At 40.2% G+C, this 16,335-nt stretch overlaps 2 protein-coding genes across 4 annotated transcripts; both read left to right on the top strand.

Moving 5' to 3' along the window:
* Positions 1–9,152: 9,152 nt before the first annotated feature.
* LOC131011794 (pentatricopeptide repeat-containing protein At3g26540) lies at positions 9,153–11,634 on the top strand. Its single transcript, XM_057939638.1, has one exon. It carries the CDS (start codon positions 9,199–9,201, stop codon positions 11,341–11,343), a length of 2,145 nt encoding a protein of 714 aa, XP_057795621.1. The 5' UTR covers positions 9,153–9,198; the 3' UTR covers positions 11,344–11,634.
* A 618-nt stretch (positions 11,635–12,252) lies between these two features.
* On the top strand, positions 12,253–16,063 carry LOC131011793 (putative pentatricopeptide repeat-containing protein At1g77010, mitochondrial). Of its 3 annotated transcripts, XM_057939637.1 has the most exons (4): positions 12,253–14,373; positions 14,462–14,543; positions 14,783–14,922; positions 15,857–16,063. In XM_057939637.1, exon 1 carries the CDS (start codon positions 12,284–12,286, stop codon positions 14,357–14,359), a length of 2,076 nt encoding a protein of 691 aa, XP_057795620.1. In that variant the 5' UTR covers positions 12,253–12,283; the 3' UTR covers positions 14,360–14,373; positions 14,462–14,543; positions 14,783–14,922; positions 15,857–16,063. The 3 variants fall into 3 exon arrangements, with proteins under 3 accessions (XP_057795620.1, XP_057795618.1, XP_057795619.1); XM_057939635.1 differs by lacking the exon at positions 14,462–14,543; XM_057939636.1 differs by having other exon boundaries at positions 12,253–14,543.
* The last annotated feature ends 272 nt before the right edge of the window (positions 16,064–16,335 follow it).

Below are 16,335 nucleotides of genomic sequence, written 5' to 3'. Positions count from 1 at the left end.
CACATGAATGATGATTAATGCAAATGCAAAAAACTAAGTCCCGACGATCTATTATTGCATTAGGATAGGTAGTTGTTAGCTTTGAACCTTCCTTAGTGTAATGCCATCGGATTTACTCGTTGCTCGGTGAACATGATGTCCGGTCAACTTTTGTGTAAACCTAGTCAACAACATACACACAATAATAGATCTAATATCTTTCGTTCTCACGTTGTGTCCATTTCGGCCTTGGACCATTTCTTGGATTCACAAGTGTTATTGATAATTTGAAGCGGCCCCACTTCTTCACTTGTATAGGTGATCTCCTATAAAGAGTATCCTGCCATACTCCACCTAATAAGGCTATAGGAATCATTAAAAGCTTTGAAGGCTTACCCTTTACCACAAACTGCAGGCTTTACACTTGAGCAGCTATAGGAATGGATTTTAAAGTTTCAAGTGCTCAACTTGAACTTCCATAATTTAGTTGTCTCATTGAACCATTTTCTTGGGATCTCCAGTCATCATGGTTGAGTTACCATTATGAAAGTTCTTAACGTGTGGATTTTAATTCCATTCCCCTTACTGCGTTATACAATTGATCACGATTAATACCTTTAGCAAACGGATCCGCAATATTGTCTTTTGACTTTACATAGTCAATGCACATTATTCCTGTAGTGATCAATTGTCTAACGGTATTATGTCTTCGACGAATGTGTCGAGATTTACCGTTATACAAACTATTCTTTGCTCTCCCTATGGCAGCCATGCTATCGCAATGTATCATAACAGGAGGCAAAGGTTTTTCCCAACAGGGAATATCTTCAAAGAAGTTTCTTAACCATTCGGCTTCTTCACCGGCTTTGTCTAAAGCAATAAATTCCGATTCCATTGTAGATCGGGCTATACATGTTTGCTTAGAAGATTTCCATGATATTGCTCCTCCACCAATGGTAAATACAAACCCACTTGTGGACTTAGAGTCTTTAGTGTCGGATATCCAATTGGCATCACAATATCCTTCCAAAACTGCGGGATATCTCGAATAGTGTATACTATGAGAGATTGTGTGTTTTAAGTATCTCAACACTCTTGTCAATGCGGTCCAATGATCCTTCCCGGGATTACTTGTAAACCGACTTAATTTACTAATCGAATATGCTATATCTGGCCTTGTACAATTTGACAGGTACATTAGGCTTCCAATAACTCTAGCATATTCTGATTGTGATACGGGTTCTCCTCGATTCTTGGCTAAGTGTATACTTAGGTCAACGGGTGTTTTAGTCGGAGGCAGATCAAAAGCTTTGAATTTCTTAAGTACATTCTCAACATAGTGAGATTGTGATAAGACTATTCCCTCGGGTGTTCTAAGGATTTTAATTCCTAGAATCACGTCAGCTAATCCCATATCTTTCATGTCAAAGTTTTTCTTTAACATCTCCTTGGTTTCTATGATTATTTTATTGTTGATGCCCATAATTAGCATATCATCAACGTAGAGACAAACAATGACAAAATTGTCGGATGTTCCTTTAATGTATACACATTTATCACATTCATTGATTTTGAATCCGTTTGCCATCATTGCCTGGTCAAATTTCTCATGCCATTGTTTGGGAGCTTGTTTGAGTCCATACAAAGACTTTACAAGTTTACAAACTTTCTTTTCTTGGCCAGGAATCACGAACCCTTCGGGTTGTTCCATATATCTCATCTTCTAAATCTCCATTTAGAAATGCTGTTTTTACATCCATTTGGTGAATCTCAAGATTATATAATGCGGCTATAGCAAGCAACATTCTAATGGACGTAATTCGAGTGACTGGAGAGTATGTATCAAAGTAATCATACCCTTCTTTTTGTTTGTAGCCTTTAACTACTAAACGTGCTTTGTATTTATCAATAGATCCATCGGCTTTGTACTTCTTCTTAAGAATCCACTTGCAACCCAATGGTTTATTTCCCGGGGGAAGATTAACAATGTGCCAAGTGTGATTGTTTAAGATTGACTCGATTTCACTATTGATAGCTTCACGCCATAGATCGGCATCAGGACCAGACAATGCTTCTTTGATTGTCTTTGGTTCGTCTTCTAAAGTATAAACTACGAAATCCGGACCAAAGGTTTTCGCAGTTTTTGTTCGCTTTCCGCGTCTTGGTTGCGGGGTTGGTTCACGTGTTGGTCCGTTATCCTTAAGCGAAATTTCATCATAAGTTCTCTTTTTCAAACTTGTATCATTCTTCTCTTTCTTGGGGAATATATTTTCAAAAAATATGGCATTTCTTGATTCTATAATCATTCCCTCATTCATATCGGGTACTTCCGATTTGTGTACCAAGAATCGGTACGCACTACTATTGTTTGCATATCCAATGAAGATGCAATCAACAGTTTTTGGTCCTATTTTTATTTGTTTGGGTTTAGGTACTTCAACTTTTGCTAAGCACCCCCACACTTTTGTATATTTATAGGACGGCTTCCTTCCTTTCCATAATTCATATGGAGTTTTTTCTTGTTTCTTTTGGGGTAATTTATTCAAAATTTTATTAGCCGAAAGAATAGCTTCCCCCCACATGTTATGTGATAGGCCTGAGCTTATCAACATAGCATTCATCATTTCTTTCAATGTTCTATTCTTACGTTCTGCAACACCATTTGATTGTGGAGAATAAGGTGCAGTCGTTTGATGAATAATGCCATTTTCACGACAAAATTCTTCAAACGGTGCAACATACTCACCTCCTCGATCACTTCGAATCATTTTAATTTTGGTGTTTAGTTGATTTTCAACTTCATTCTTGTATGTTTTGAAAGCTTCGAATGCTTCGTCTTTGCTTTTCAAAAGATACACATAGCAAAATCTTGTGCAATCATCTATAAATGTTATAAAGTAATTCTTTCCACCTCTTGTTTGCACAAGTTTTAAATCACATAGATCGGTGTGAATTAATTCAAGAGGTTTCGTTGATCTTTCCACTGAATGAAAAGGAGATTTTGCCATTTTTGCTTCAACACAAATTTCACATTTTTGGTGTTGATTGAAGGACATCTTTGGCAATAAGTCTAAATTTACTAAACGACGTAGTGTGTTTAGATTTGCATGTCCTAATCTATCATGCCATAAATTAGGAGACTCAACCAAGTAAGTAACTTTTTCCTTTATTGCATTATCACTTACAAGTACAGGGATAGCATTAAGCTTGAAAAGGCCATTATCTAGGTAGCCTTTTCCTATATAGTGACCATTCTTGGTCATTACAACTTTGCCTGCTTCAAATACTAGTCTAAATCCGGCGTTGCACAAAGCGGATCCTGAGATCAAGTTCTTGCGAATGTCGGGAACATGCAACACCTTCTGTAGGGTTATCTTGAGTTCCGACGTCATCTTGAGCACAATGGTTCCAACTCCGATGATAGATGATGCGGTAGAATTGCCCATATACAGTTTTCTGTCGCCGGAGAGAGCTTCATACGAGGAGAACATTGTCTTGTCGGCGCAGATATGCCGGGTAGCACCGGTGTCGATCCACCATCCTTTTGGACTGCCGACCATATTGACCTCGTCTACGACGGCACACAAGTCAAGTTCGCCTAAGTCGAGGGGCACAGACTTTGTCTCCGTCACGTGGGCTTGATGGTGACCATTGTGCTTGTCTTTCTTCGGTTTGCGACAATCTTTTGCCATGTGACCGGGTTTGCCGCAGTTGAAGCAATCTCCTTTGATCCTCTTTTGACCTTTTGAGTCTGGATTTTTGCCTTTGAACTTGCGTTTCTTCTTGTTGCTAGACTCGGCTAGATTTGCTTTTGCCTCCATGGAAGTTTTGTTCGTCTTGTTTTCGGAGATTCTATTGTCCTCTTCGATTCTCAAGCGAACGATCAAGTCTTCAAGTCCCATCTCCTTGCGTTTGTGCTTGAGATAGTTCTTGAAGTCCTTCCAATGTGGTGGTAATTTCTCTATCACCGCGGCCACCTGAAAAGATTCAGACAATTCCATACCTTCGGCAAGAATGTCGTGCAGGATCAGTTGAAATTCTTGCACTTGCTCCACAACGGTTTTGCTATCAACCATTTTGAAGTCTAGAAAACGACCGACTATGAACTTCTTCAAGCCGGCATCTTCTGCCTTGTACTTTGTCTCCAAGGAGTCCCATAGTTCCTTGGACGTCTTGGCGCTAGAGTAGACATTATAGAGAGTGTTGTCTAGCCCATTCAGAATATAGTTGCCACACAGAAAGTCGCTATGATGCCATGCATCATATGCTATCCGCAGTTGCGAATCAGTCTCGTCTTCCCCCACAGTTGGAGGAGATTCAGTCACAAAACGAGCCATATTCAACGTAGTGAGATAAAAAAGCATCTTTGACTGCCAACGTTTAAATTCCGAACCTGCGAATTTTTCTGGCTTTTCGGCAGCAGCAGGTGCTGGAGCATGAGGAATGTTGGTCGGAACTGGTGGAGCATTGTTGTTGGTCGGAACTGGTGTCGTCATCTTCTACACAGAATTTTGTCTTACGATTGTTATTGCGGAGTGTAGAAATGCGGACAGAGTAACGATGTGAATGTAGGAACCGAGGCAAGAGTTGGACTCTTTCTCCGTAAGACAAAATTGCCCCGCACAGTACACACGGTTCGATGGCAAATGTCCCCAAGATACAACGGTTTGAATGAGTACGAGACCTTGTACTAGGAACTCGAACTTCCGGCGAACTACAGAATACTCGGGACTTGAGTGTGAACTAGAAGAGAGAATGAACGAATTAATTATCTGAATTAATTGTTGGTGTGTTTAATCTCATTCTGCAGGGCTGTATTTATAGGAGTAGGAAGGGTGCGATGAAGAGGTGTCTGCAGAGGGGTGTCTGTTCGAACCAAGCAGTGGTCCGAACCATCACACTGGTTCGGTCAAGGGGTGCGATCCAACCACCCCACCTCCTGATCCATCCGCTGCCACGTCAGCAACCCCATCCACCCAGATTCCTTATCCGCCACACGGTGCCACGTCACCGAGCCACATGGTCCACGTCACTGCCACGTCACACGAGCCACCGTTTCAGTTGTCAAAACTAAAGGCTCCTCAAAGCTCCTCGCGACGACGTCGCGAACGAGCTAAGTGCGCCTACAAAGCACCCATTGCGACAAGTGCGACGTGCACGTGCCCATTGCTTCGCACCTTCCTCGTAGGAATTGAGTTTTAGCCTTAAAAGGCTAAGTCAAAAACCCACTTGGGTGCACCATAGGTCCACCATAGAGAAGCACACTTGATTGTTCCTTTATGGTGGAGAGCACTTTATAAATAGCTTTACACTTCCTTAATTTTCCAATGTGGGATGACACTCCACATTTCTATCTTCAATGGCTATCTTTTGGCATTTAATTACTCATTCAATTCTTAATAGATTTGAACAAGTAAATATACCAAATTAATCTACTCAAAATGTAGATTCCAATTATGCCATTTAATTCCATTAATTACAAAGTAATTATGGATTAATTAAGCCATTTATTCCAACAATAATAAACATAAATTGAAAAAATAATTATTTTTGAACTAAAGAAGAACACCGATCATGGTCTCATGAAAATGGGAAAGAGACCGGATAATCTCTCAACTTTTTTTAAATAAAAAGTAATCCACATGTCAAGTTACAAGTTTACCCTTATATCCACATACACTAATATTCACATCCTATGTGCAACCTACAAAATTGTCTACTGAAATAAGCACTCACAGTAAAATTCATTCATAATCTTAAACACTAAAAATTTCTCAATTCGGTTATTATTACCTGGACGGGGACGGGGTCGATGACGATTAATAAGGCCCATAGCCTAACTTGGCGACTTCTATTGCACTTCGGAAGAGCGCCGACTTCAATAATCGAGCCTACGTCGTAATTTGTGGTAGTGAAGAAGGCCTGCGCTCATGCGGCCCTTAAAAAAAAATTATGGGGGCGTTTACTTTGATGGATTAGTCTTAATAGATAAAAATAATAAGACTAATCCCTTGTTTGTTTTGATGAATTAGAACTTTGGGATATCCCTAAGGCCCTTGATTATTTTTATAATTCAAATTAGTTTTGCTTGATTCCTTATCCATCTCAAAAAGTGAGATTGGAGCAATCCTACTCTTGAGGATAAAAATACCCAATCATACATTTTATCAATCATGCAAAGTAAACGCCCCCTACAAGTGCTAAAACAGTAGTCATATGAGATTCAAATGACAATTGTTTAAAATATTCATTTTTTATTGTCTAAAAATTAAAATACTCTATCCGTCCACGAAAAGATGTTCTAAGAGAGAGTGTCACGGATCTTAAGAAAATTTGTGTTGTTTATTTAGTAAAATAGAGAAAGGAGCCCACAAATTAAGAAAAGTGCAAATAGTTAATTAAGTTAATGAGTGAAGTAAGGGACTCATAAGTTAGTAAGTGGGGATAGTAAGTACAGAAAGATATCCCTAAATTAATATTAAAAATTGATTAGGATATTTTTTTGTAGACATAACCAAAATACTCTTTTCGTCCTCATAAAATGTATTCATCCATCCCATTAAAACTGACCACCTTTTCATTTTAGTTTGTCCCATTAAAAGTGATCACTTTCCAAAATAAGGCATTATTTGAGCTTAATTAAGCCCATTAATTTAACACTTAATTATCACATTAAGAGAGTGTTTGGCTAAGCTTATTTTAAAGAGCTTATAAGCTCTTGGAGTTTATAAGATGTTTCAAGAGCTTATAAGATGTAATTTTTAAGAGCTTATAAGTTGTCAAAATGTTTGGATAATTGAGATTATAAGTTAGAGAGAGAAAATATTTTTTTAGAGAGAGAAAATCGAAGAAAAATGAACTTGAATGATATATAATGAAAATAATAAATTATAGTTGAAAAATATTTGTAAAATGATTGTTGCATATGAGATTATAAAAAAATAAGTTGGGGTAGCCTATCAGTTGACGCCGTCGTACCTGCTACGCTTCTCTTTTCACCTCTTCGATTCACAAAACTTGAGCCCTAAATCCGACGCCCTCTCCTTCATCACAGACCACCGCAACTACCTTGCTCGTCTGCCACGCCGTCGATTCTTGGATTTGTGGTCTCCAATTTCTCTGACCTCACTGCCTTCGTCGACCTTTGCTCGGAACCCTAGCCACACTGAGATGGGCGGCGGAACAGAATCATTTCCAAATTTTGGGAAAATCTTGAGATTTAGGATCCATGGTGGCCGAAAATCGAAAGAGTGGGTGGTTAGAGTTTGGGGAAGAAGCTAGGGTTCAGGCGACAGCTCCTTTCCCCTCACCACGACGACGACCCTTTCCCCTCACTGCGGCGGGCGCTCATCCCTCACGCCGTTGTTGTTGTTTCTAGATTTAGGAAAAAGCTTGAAGGGGGCGCTGCTACTGTTCCACCGATTCTCCTCACCACGGCGGCGCTCATCCCTCAGGCGGTGGCGCTTGTCGCTGTTAAGTCAGTTGTGGAAGACTAATTGAGAGATGCGTTCTTTGTGTTTCTTGAGTATTATGTCTGGTGTTTCTTTGTGTTTGTCCAATTGATTCTTATGTTTCTTGAGTATTATGTCGGGTGATTCTTTGTGGCGGTGGCACTCGTCGTTGTTTCTCTTGAGAATTATGTCTGGTGATTCTTTGTGTTTGGTGTGATAAAAAAAAAGAGGAAGCGTCGAGAAGTAGAAGAATATAGGTTGAAGAAAGACTTAATTGATTTATTAATTTTGGTAGACTACCCTTAATTAAAACATACACCCTCCGTTCCAATAATCATGTCTCGTTTCTTTTCGGCACGAGTTCTAAGGAGAGTTGTATTAGAAGATAAGTTATTACTAATTAAGTTTAAGGATTGTTAATAAATCATGTCCCTTTCTCCTTCAAAACACCGAAACATTCGTCCCTCTCTCCTTCAAAACACCATCATCACCACAGCTCCACATCTTAACACCAGCGAGCCCACAGAGAAATATTGGAACATCCATCCATCGGAACATCCGTCCCTTAGCTTCACCACCACAGAGAAACACCACCACAATTTAACACCAGCGAGCCCACCAAAGATAAAATACATCACAGAGAAACACCACCACAGAAACAAAGAGATCCACAAATAACAAAAAAAAAAAAAAATTGTTGAGAGAAACAGAGGAGAGGGATGAAGAAAAAAAGCCCTAATTTCCGGCGAGCCCTAATTTCTGAAGAAAAAAAATAAAGGAGGAGAGGGGAGGCAGTCGACGGGCGGAAGCGGGAAGGCGACGGCAGCACAAAGGGCGAAGGCGGGAGGGCGGAAGCTATGGCGCAAGAGGAGTGACAGGTGGGGGAAGTGGTGTCAGGTGAGAGGCGCTAGCGTCGCCGGAAAAACTATTGGAACAAACAAAAAAGAAAAGTGAGACAAGATTATTGGGACGGAGGGAGTAATAATCCTCTCCTTAATCTCTTTGCTCAAAAGAAAGTGGCCGCTTTTAATGGGATGGAGGGAGTTACTAATTTGTCATTTTCGCCCGTTGTCATAAAATGTATCCAATCTATTTTTAGTAAGTTTTCCACTCACAATAAAGTGAGACCCTTACTTCATTCACAATACATTCAATTTTTTTATTAAAATTCGTGTTATTTAGAAAATGATATTTTTTATAAAGACGGATAGAGTAATAAATTATACTCCATTCGTCACACTCTAATATGCTCATTTTCCTTTTTGCAATGTCCCACTCCAATAGGTTCATTTTTTTTTGATGAAATTACATTATAAATAATACAAACCACACACACACCCCACCTAGTGATTATTGTGGCCGAGAGTACTCGAACCTGTGACCTCTTGGACAACAGGCAACTACTCCAACCACTAGGCCATCCCAAAGGGACATAGGCTCATTTTCCTTTTTGGGTAAAAAAGTTATACTTAATTGGTGTGGATCACACCACTTTCTTACTAAAAAGTAAATTTTTTTAATCTCGTGTCCAAAAGAAGTGAGCCTATTGAAATGAGACAGAAGGATTAGCATATTTTCATGAACCAATGGAGTATTATATTTTGAAAGTAAACCATTCCAGGACGAGCTAGTGGCCTAAATGTTGTGAAATAGAATCGGCCCATTTTTTAAGTTTTTAGGACCTGAAATATAAGGACTAGGACTAGGAGTATTACTTATCAACAGAGAAAATAAGTAGTAGAATAGAAAAAAAAAAAAATCTCATTACATGGGCTCGAAAGCGGCCTCGGTTCTAAGCCGTCATCTCCGCTCCGCCACCGCCACCGTCACCTCAACCACCAGGGCGCACCGCCTCGACTCGCCGGTCGCCGTCAAGGAACTAACCACCACGATCCTCAACCACATCCGCCTGGGACGCCTCCCGAAAGCAATCTCAATCCTCTTCTCTTCCGCGACACCTCTGCCTTTCTCTCTCTACGCCCATCTCTTCCGAATTTGCGCGTCGAGCAAAGCCATAATCGAGACCCGGAAGCTCGAATCTCATCTAGTCACTTTCAACCCCAACCCTCCGGTCTTCCTGCTCAACCGGGCCATCGAGAGCTACGGCATATGCAACTGCGTAAAGGATGCGGAAGACCTGTTCGACGAAATGCCGAACCGAGACGGCGGTTCGTGGAACGCGATGATCACTGCGTATTCGAGAAACGGGTGCACTGAAGATGCGCTGCATTTGTTCTCCGTGATGATCGAGGACGGGGTTTTTGCCTCCGAGGTCACGTTTGCGAGCGTTCTTGCCTCGTGCGGCAATGCCTTGGAGCTTTGGCTGTCGAGGCAGGTGCACGGCCTCATCGTAAAATATGGATTTTCGGGCAATGTCATCTTGGAGAGCTCGCTGGTAGACGTCTACGGGAAATGTGGAGCCATGATTGAATCGAGGAGAATGTTTGATGAGATTCAGCATCCAAATGAAGTGTCTTGGAATGTGATAGTTAGGAGGTATCTCGAAATGGGGGAGGGAAACGAGGCTATCAACATGTTTTCAAGAATGTTGAGGATGAATGTGAAGCCAATGAGTTATACTGTCTCCAACGCGATTCTTGCTTGTTCGAGCTTTGGTGGATTGAGAGAGGGTGTCCAAATCCATGGATTCAGCATCAAGATCAACGCAGAGCAGGATCAAGTGGTTTCGAATACGCTCATTGACATGTATGCCAAGTGTGGAGATTTGGAGAGTGCAAGAACCGTTTTTGAGCTGCCTTGTTCCAAAAATGTGATTAGTTACACTTCAATGGTATCAGCTTGTGCTATGAGGGGAAGGATGTGCGAAGCTAGAGAGTTGTTTGATGAGATGCCTGAACGGACCGTGGTATCTTGGAACGTGATGCTCGCAGGGTACACACGCAGGTTGGACTGGGAAAACGCGTTAAAGCTCCTCATATTGATGCGTAGGAAGACTAGGGATGTCGATCATGTCACATTGGGATTGTTCTTCAACATTTGTGCAGCGATCCCAGACATGAATCTTGGGAAGCAGGTCCATGGATATGCTTATAGGCATGGCTTCTGCTCCAATGTTTTTGTCGGGAATGCAGTTCTTGACATGTATGGCAAGTGTGGCAACTTGATCAGCGCGAGGAACTGGTTCTACACGATGAGCCATTCGCGAGATGAGGTCTCCTGGAACGCACTGCTCACAAGCTATGCCCGTCGTGGGATGAGTGAGCAAGCAATGCAGGTGTTCTGGGAGATGCAGGGCGAGGCTAAACCGAGCAAGTTCACGTTCGGGACAATGCTGGCCGCGTGTGCAAACATATTTGCCCTTGAGGCGGGGAAACAGATCCACGCCTTGATGATCAGGCACGGCTACGACATGGATATAGTGGTGAGCGGGGCTCTGCTTGATATGTACTCAAAATGCCGCCACATTGCATACGCCACGAGGGTGTTCGAGGAGGCCCCTTCCAAGGACGTGATCCTCGTGAACTCGATGATCTTGGGGTGCCTGCATAATGGGATGAGCGGGAGAGTGGTTGAACTGCTGGATGCAATGGAGGAGGAGGGCGTTAGGCCCGACCACAACACCTTCCGGGGGGCGTTGCGGGCTTGTGTTAGCGATGGTGGTGTGGAGTTGGGGAGGAAGCTGTGGGAGTCGATGAGTGAGAAGTACTGTGTGTTGCCTCATTTGGAGGATTACGAGTGCATGGTGGAGTTGTACGGTGAGAATGGGTTGGTGGATGAGCTAGAGGCTTTTCTCAAGGACTTGCCTTTCGAGCCGACTGCAGCGATGCTCATCAGAGTGTTTGATTGCAGTCGAAGGTACAAGTGGTTGAAGCTGGGAGAGTGGGCAGCTCATAAACTGAATCACATGAATCCTCTGCTTCCATTCAGATTTCAAATCGTTGATGACACCTAACAAATCACCAAACGCTTTATAGCTAATCAACATTATTTAACCAAGACTCAAAAATCCTACTGAATCGCTCGGCTTTGATCGACAAATGATTTCGGTTTCGATTGACCCAATGTATACAACTCTACATAAATTTAATTTTGTTATTGTAGTATTAGACTATATTGTGATGATAGTATTTTGTCACTAGGTTATAAGTATTTTGTTTTGTCTTGATTAACTACTAGGTTTGTTCTGTTTTTAAAAGAAAGGTTTGTTTTTTTTCTTGAGCTGGGGATTGAGATTTGTATCTTCATCAAGGATCTTAATAGCCAGGGTTGGTTTGTTCTTGTTTGAATGTTTGGATTTAATCTACAAATCTCACCTAATTCAAAATTCGAATTCGATCAAATTTGGATGAAGGAAAGGGATTCGATCAGAATTTTTTATTAAATTCGGTGAATTTTTTTTAGTAACATATATTTGGTGATTCGAACCACAAACTTACTGATTGGAAGAAAAATATTTTACCAATTAAATTACGCTTAATAATCTATAAAATTCAGCTACTTAATTTCCACTATTCATTTTTTTTTCAATCGGATCAAATGTGTGCTCACTTATACTCGAAGCATATTCATGATAGTAACATTATTATTATTTTTTTTTTGACCTAGAAAATGATTTCGCGGATGGAGAAAGTAAGATTTATTTAATTCTAGAAGTAAATGTGGTAAGAGTTTTCCAAATAAATAAATAATTTTTTTGGCTCGATTTCTTTTTTACGAAAAGCATACAAAAATATAAATATCCAATTAGTTGTGACATAAAAACAGTTTATCTTTCAGATGAAGTCAAAGATGTAAAATTAATTCAACTTTAGGTCAATGGATGTAATTGTGGCCCAACTCGAGCTTCGGATTTCTCCCAATTCTAAATCAATGCTAAAAGCGACCATTAAGGAATGGACTTCCAACACTTGCAAAGCTACGCACGTTTACTCAATTCCTTAAACTCCCCAAACTGCGTCAGACAAGGGAAGCAACTCCACCTTCTTTTCCTCAAAAATGGCGTCCTGTTTTCCACTCTCAGCATCGCCAACCGCCTCCTTCAAATGTACGCTAGGTGCGGGAGAATGGACGACGCCCGGAACCTGTTCGAGGAAATGCCGCAAAGGAATTGTTTCACTTGGAACACTCTTCTCGAAGGGTATGCTAAGTCAGGGCACAAGACTCATATGCTGGACCTCTTCCACTCAATGCCCCAGAAAAATGACTTCTCTTGGAACGCGATCCTATCGGGGTTGGCGAGAGCGGGCGAGCTGGATGCTGCAAGGCGGTTGTTGAACGAGATGCCTAGGAAGAACGGGATTGCGTGGAGCACGATGATTCATGGGTGCGTGCGAAATGGGAGGCCGGGGATGGCTCTGGTGTTGTTTAAGGAGTTCTTGAAGTGGGAAGCCGTTGAGAGTGGCGGGGTGCTGAGGTGGGACCCGGTTGTTTTGGCGACGGTGGTTGGGGCTTGTTTGGAGTTCGGGAGTCTTGATTTGGGGAAGCAGGTTCATGCTAGGATGGTCGTTGATGGTGTGGAGTTTGATGCAGTTTTGGGGAGTTCACTTGTTAACATGTATGGGAAATGCTGTGATTTGGATAGTGCTGACAGGCTTTTGAATGCGATGGATGATGCAGATGATTACTCCTTGTCATCATTGATTTCATGCTATGCAAACTGTGGTAGGATGGAGGATGCAAGAAGGACTTTTGAACTCAAATCTAACCCTTGTGTCATTGTGTGGAATTCTGTAATATCAGGATATGTTGCTAACCGTGATGCGGAGGGAGCCTTGGTATATTTTGGTAAGATGCGTAAGCAAGGGGTTGTTGGAGATTATTCTACATTTTCTAGTGTTCTGAGTGCCTGCAGTAGTGTAGGTGTTCCTAGAAATTGCATTCAACTGCATGCGCAGGCTCATAAGTTGGGGATTGTTTATGACCTTGTTGTTGCCAGCGCCCTGATTGATGCGTATGCCAAGTGTAGGAGTCTTGATGAGTCTTGCAAATTCTTTGGTGAGCTCAAAGCTTATGATACTGTTTTGCTGAATTCTATGATCACCATTTACTGCAACTTTGGTAGAATGGAAGAAGCGAAAAGCATTTTTAATGACATGAAATTTAAAAGTTTGATCTCATGGAATTCAATGCTAGTAGGTCTGAGTCAGAATGGCTACCCTGTTGAAGCATTAGAAATCTTCTGTACAATGAATAACATTGACTTAAGCATGGACAAATTTACTCTATCTAGTGCCATTAGTGCTTGTGCCAGCATTACATGGCTGGAACTTGGTGAACAGATTTTTGCTAGAGCTACTGTAATTGGTGTGGATTTTGATCAGATCATAATGACATCCCTTATAGACTTCTATTGTAAGTGTGGTTTTGTTGAGGTTGGTCGCAAACTGTTTGACCAAATGACAAAATCTGATGAGGCTTCTTGGAATTCAATGTTGATGGGTTATGCTACCAATGGATACGGAATTGAAGCTTTGTCTCTGTTTGAGGAGATGAGAAGTGACGGTGTTAGACCCTCTGAAGTAACATTTACTGCAGTTTTATCTGCTTGCGATCATTCTGGACTAGTAGAAGAAGGCAAAAAATGGTTCTACTTAATGAAGCATCACTATCATATTGATCCTGGTATTGAACATTACTCTTGCGTGATAGACCTTTTTGCAAGAGTAGGTTGTATTCAAGAAGCCATTGATCTCATTAATAAAATACCTCATCTCTCTGATGCTAGCATGTGGTCAGCAATTCTCAGAGGTTGCATAGAAAGTGGAGACAAGCCACTTGTTAAGAGGGTGGTTGAGAAAATTATCGAACTTGATCCTCAAAACTCTGGTGCTCTTGTACAGTTATCGGGTCTAATGGCCTCCACTGGAGATTGGAATCAGTCAGCGCTCGTGAGACAGTTGATGAGAGATATGAGAATCCAAAAGAATCCTGGCAGAAGCTGGTGTAATAGTCGAGTGAGACAAATGTAGATTCATTTCTTTAGGTGAGAGGCTTGTTTCCTGCATTTTTGCTCTAAATGGAATGACAGTGAACTTATACAGTAGCGCAAGCTATCTCTGCTTATTTTGTAGTGTATTTGATGCCTTTAAAGCTCCAAAATGTGTTCAATCTTTTTGCTTCTACGGTGAAGTTGTTCGTTTCACCTCAACTAAGGTGAGATACTGGAGGTCTAAACCGTGTCATTGAAAACCAATGATTTCCAATAATCAAGTATTTGAGATCAGAACATCATTCTACTTGCTTTTATTGTGCAATTCTTACACTTTTTTTTTTAATTTGGTATTAACTAACGGCCTTTAAGGAGACATATGCCAGTTAATTATATATATAAAGAACACCCTTAGAAGCTGTTTATTCTTTCTCTGGTTAATATTTGGATTTGGATGCCTCAGTGCCTGCTTCCATATAGTTGGATTTGCCATGTCAGAAGAAATGGAGCTATTGGTTTGGGAGATGCTCGTTTGGATTGGAGAGAGAAACAACAGCCCTGGACCTCTTTCATTCTGGCAGGGGATATACCGACTAGAGAAAGGTATATACGTCTTCTGTAAAAATCCAGTTTTTCAGTGAATTAAACAATTTGTCAATCAAGCTAATATTCTAAAGAAATAAATATGGTCCTAAATCTGCCAAATAGAACATGAAGGCCGGATGCATTTTTGACCTTGCTACTATGCGTAAAAGTTCTGTGTGCTTATAGTTATATGCATTGCCTATTAATACTTTATAGTTAAATATGTTGATATTGTAAGTCCTTAAGTTTGGGTAAGAAGGCGTAGTTATCTTTTGAAGTTTTGTATACTAGAATGCGTTCAGAGACTTGCTAAAAGTGCGTCACCCAGGATGTCAAAACTCTCTATCAGAGTAATTAGTTTAATTTGGATAATGTGGTTCCTGTGCAACTTTGTCATGACTCGACTTTATCGTGTTTAGTTTCTATTCTAAAACATAGTATTTTATTTTCTCTAAAAAAATTTCTAGTTCTTGATATAATCCAACACTAATACGTATTCTTTATCATATGGTGACCAAATTTTGTATCTGAGTTTGTAGCAATTGCAGCCAAATCGTTTCATGAGTAGGAGTATATAGATTTTTCCATAAATATCTTCTCTAGTTAGAGAGATTTGATATGCCTAGGGAAAGTTAGTTGAATCCATTTATGGACTACTTTAAGGCAGTTTACTTCCGTTTAAGATGTGTGGTGATGAAGCATGATGCTACACAACTAAATGAATCCATTTTGTTAGTTGAATTGAAGAGGCAACTTGATTTATTTCACGAGTGCAGTGTGGATGAGATACACTTTACATGAAAGATGACCGTTGAAGCTTGTGAGAAATCTTAAGTTTAATTAGGAAGAATATATATTACTTTGTTACATGAATTTGACTAGTGTATATGATTAAATGGATTAGTTGGAAGTATTGTGATGAGAAACCATGTCTTTTCTTTTTCTATTGTAGAAACCATGTTCAAACTCAACGATGCATTTCGTGGGAAAGAAAGCATTCAGAATTCTGATCAAGGTAAGTTTAGACACCAGATTTGTGACCTTCATTCTTCCTGGATATATTTATGTCCCATTTACATTATTTTCTTTTGCGGTGACACTCATCCAACCCAACCTAATTCAATTTTTTAATAACAGATATGTCCATTCCTCTTTCATCCACACACAACACCTAACCTAATATAATTTCTACTCCAATTAGTGACATCAACCCAACCTAACATATTTTTTATTTTATTTTTAACTATCTATTATCTATAATATTTTTTATTAGATTTAAAAATACAATAAAAATTCATTTAAAAAATATTTTATTTTTTAATCATATTAATAATAAACATTATCATGCATTATAATTGATACTTCACTCAATAACAAATGAAATTTATAAAAATTGAAACACAAAACTGAAAATAAAAAAACCAAACTACA

This window comes from Salvia miltiorrhiza, chromosome 2 (genome assembly GCF_028751815.1).
Source record: "Salvia miltiorrhiza cultivar Shanhuang (shh) chromosome 2, IMPLAD_Smil_shh, whole genome shotgun sequence".
In the NCBI taxonomy this organism is placed as follows: Eukaryota; Viridiplantae; Streptophyta; class Magnoliopsida; order Lamiales; family Lamiaceae; genus Salvia; species Salvia miltiorrhiza.
Note: the sequence above shows the minus strand (reverse complement) of the source record. Positions and strands in the feature narration are given on the sequence as shown.

What these genes read in the sequence shown, in the direction of transcription:
- LOC131011793 (XM_057939635.1), top strand. Translation starts at nt 12,284, where the DNA reads ATGGACTTCCAACACTTGCAAAGCTACGCACGTTTACTCAATTCCTTA.
- LOC131011794 (XM_057939638.1), top strand. Translation starts at nt 9,199, where the DNA reads ATGGGCTCGAAAGCGGCCTCGGTTCTAAGCCGTCATCTCCGCTCCGCC.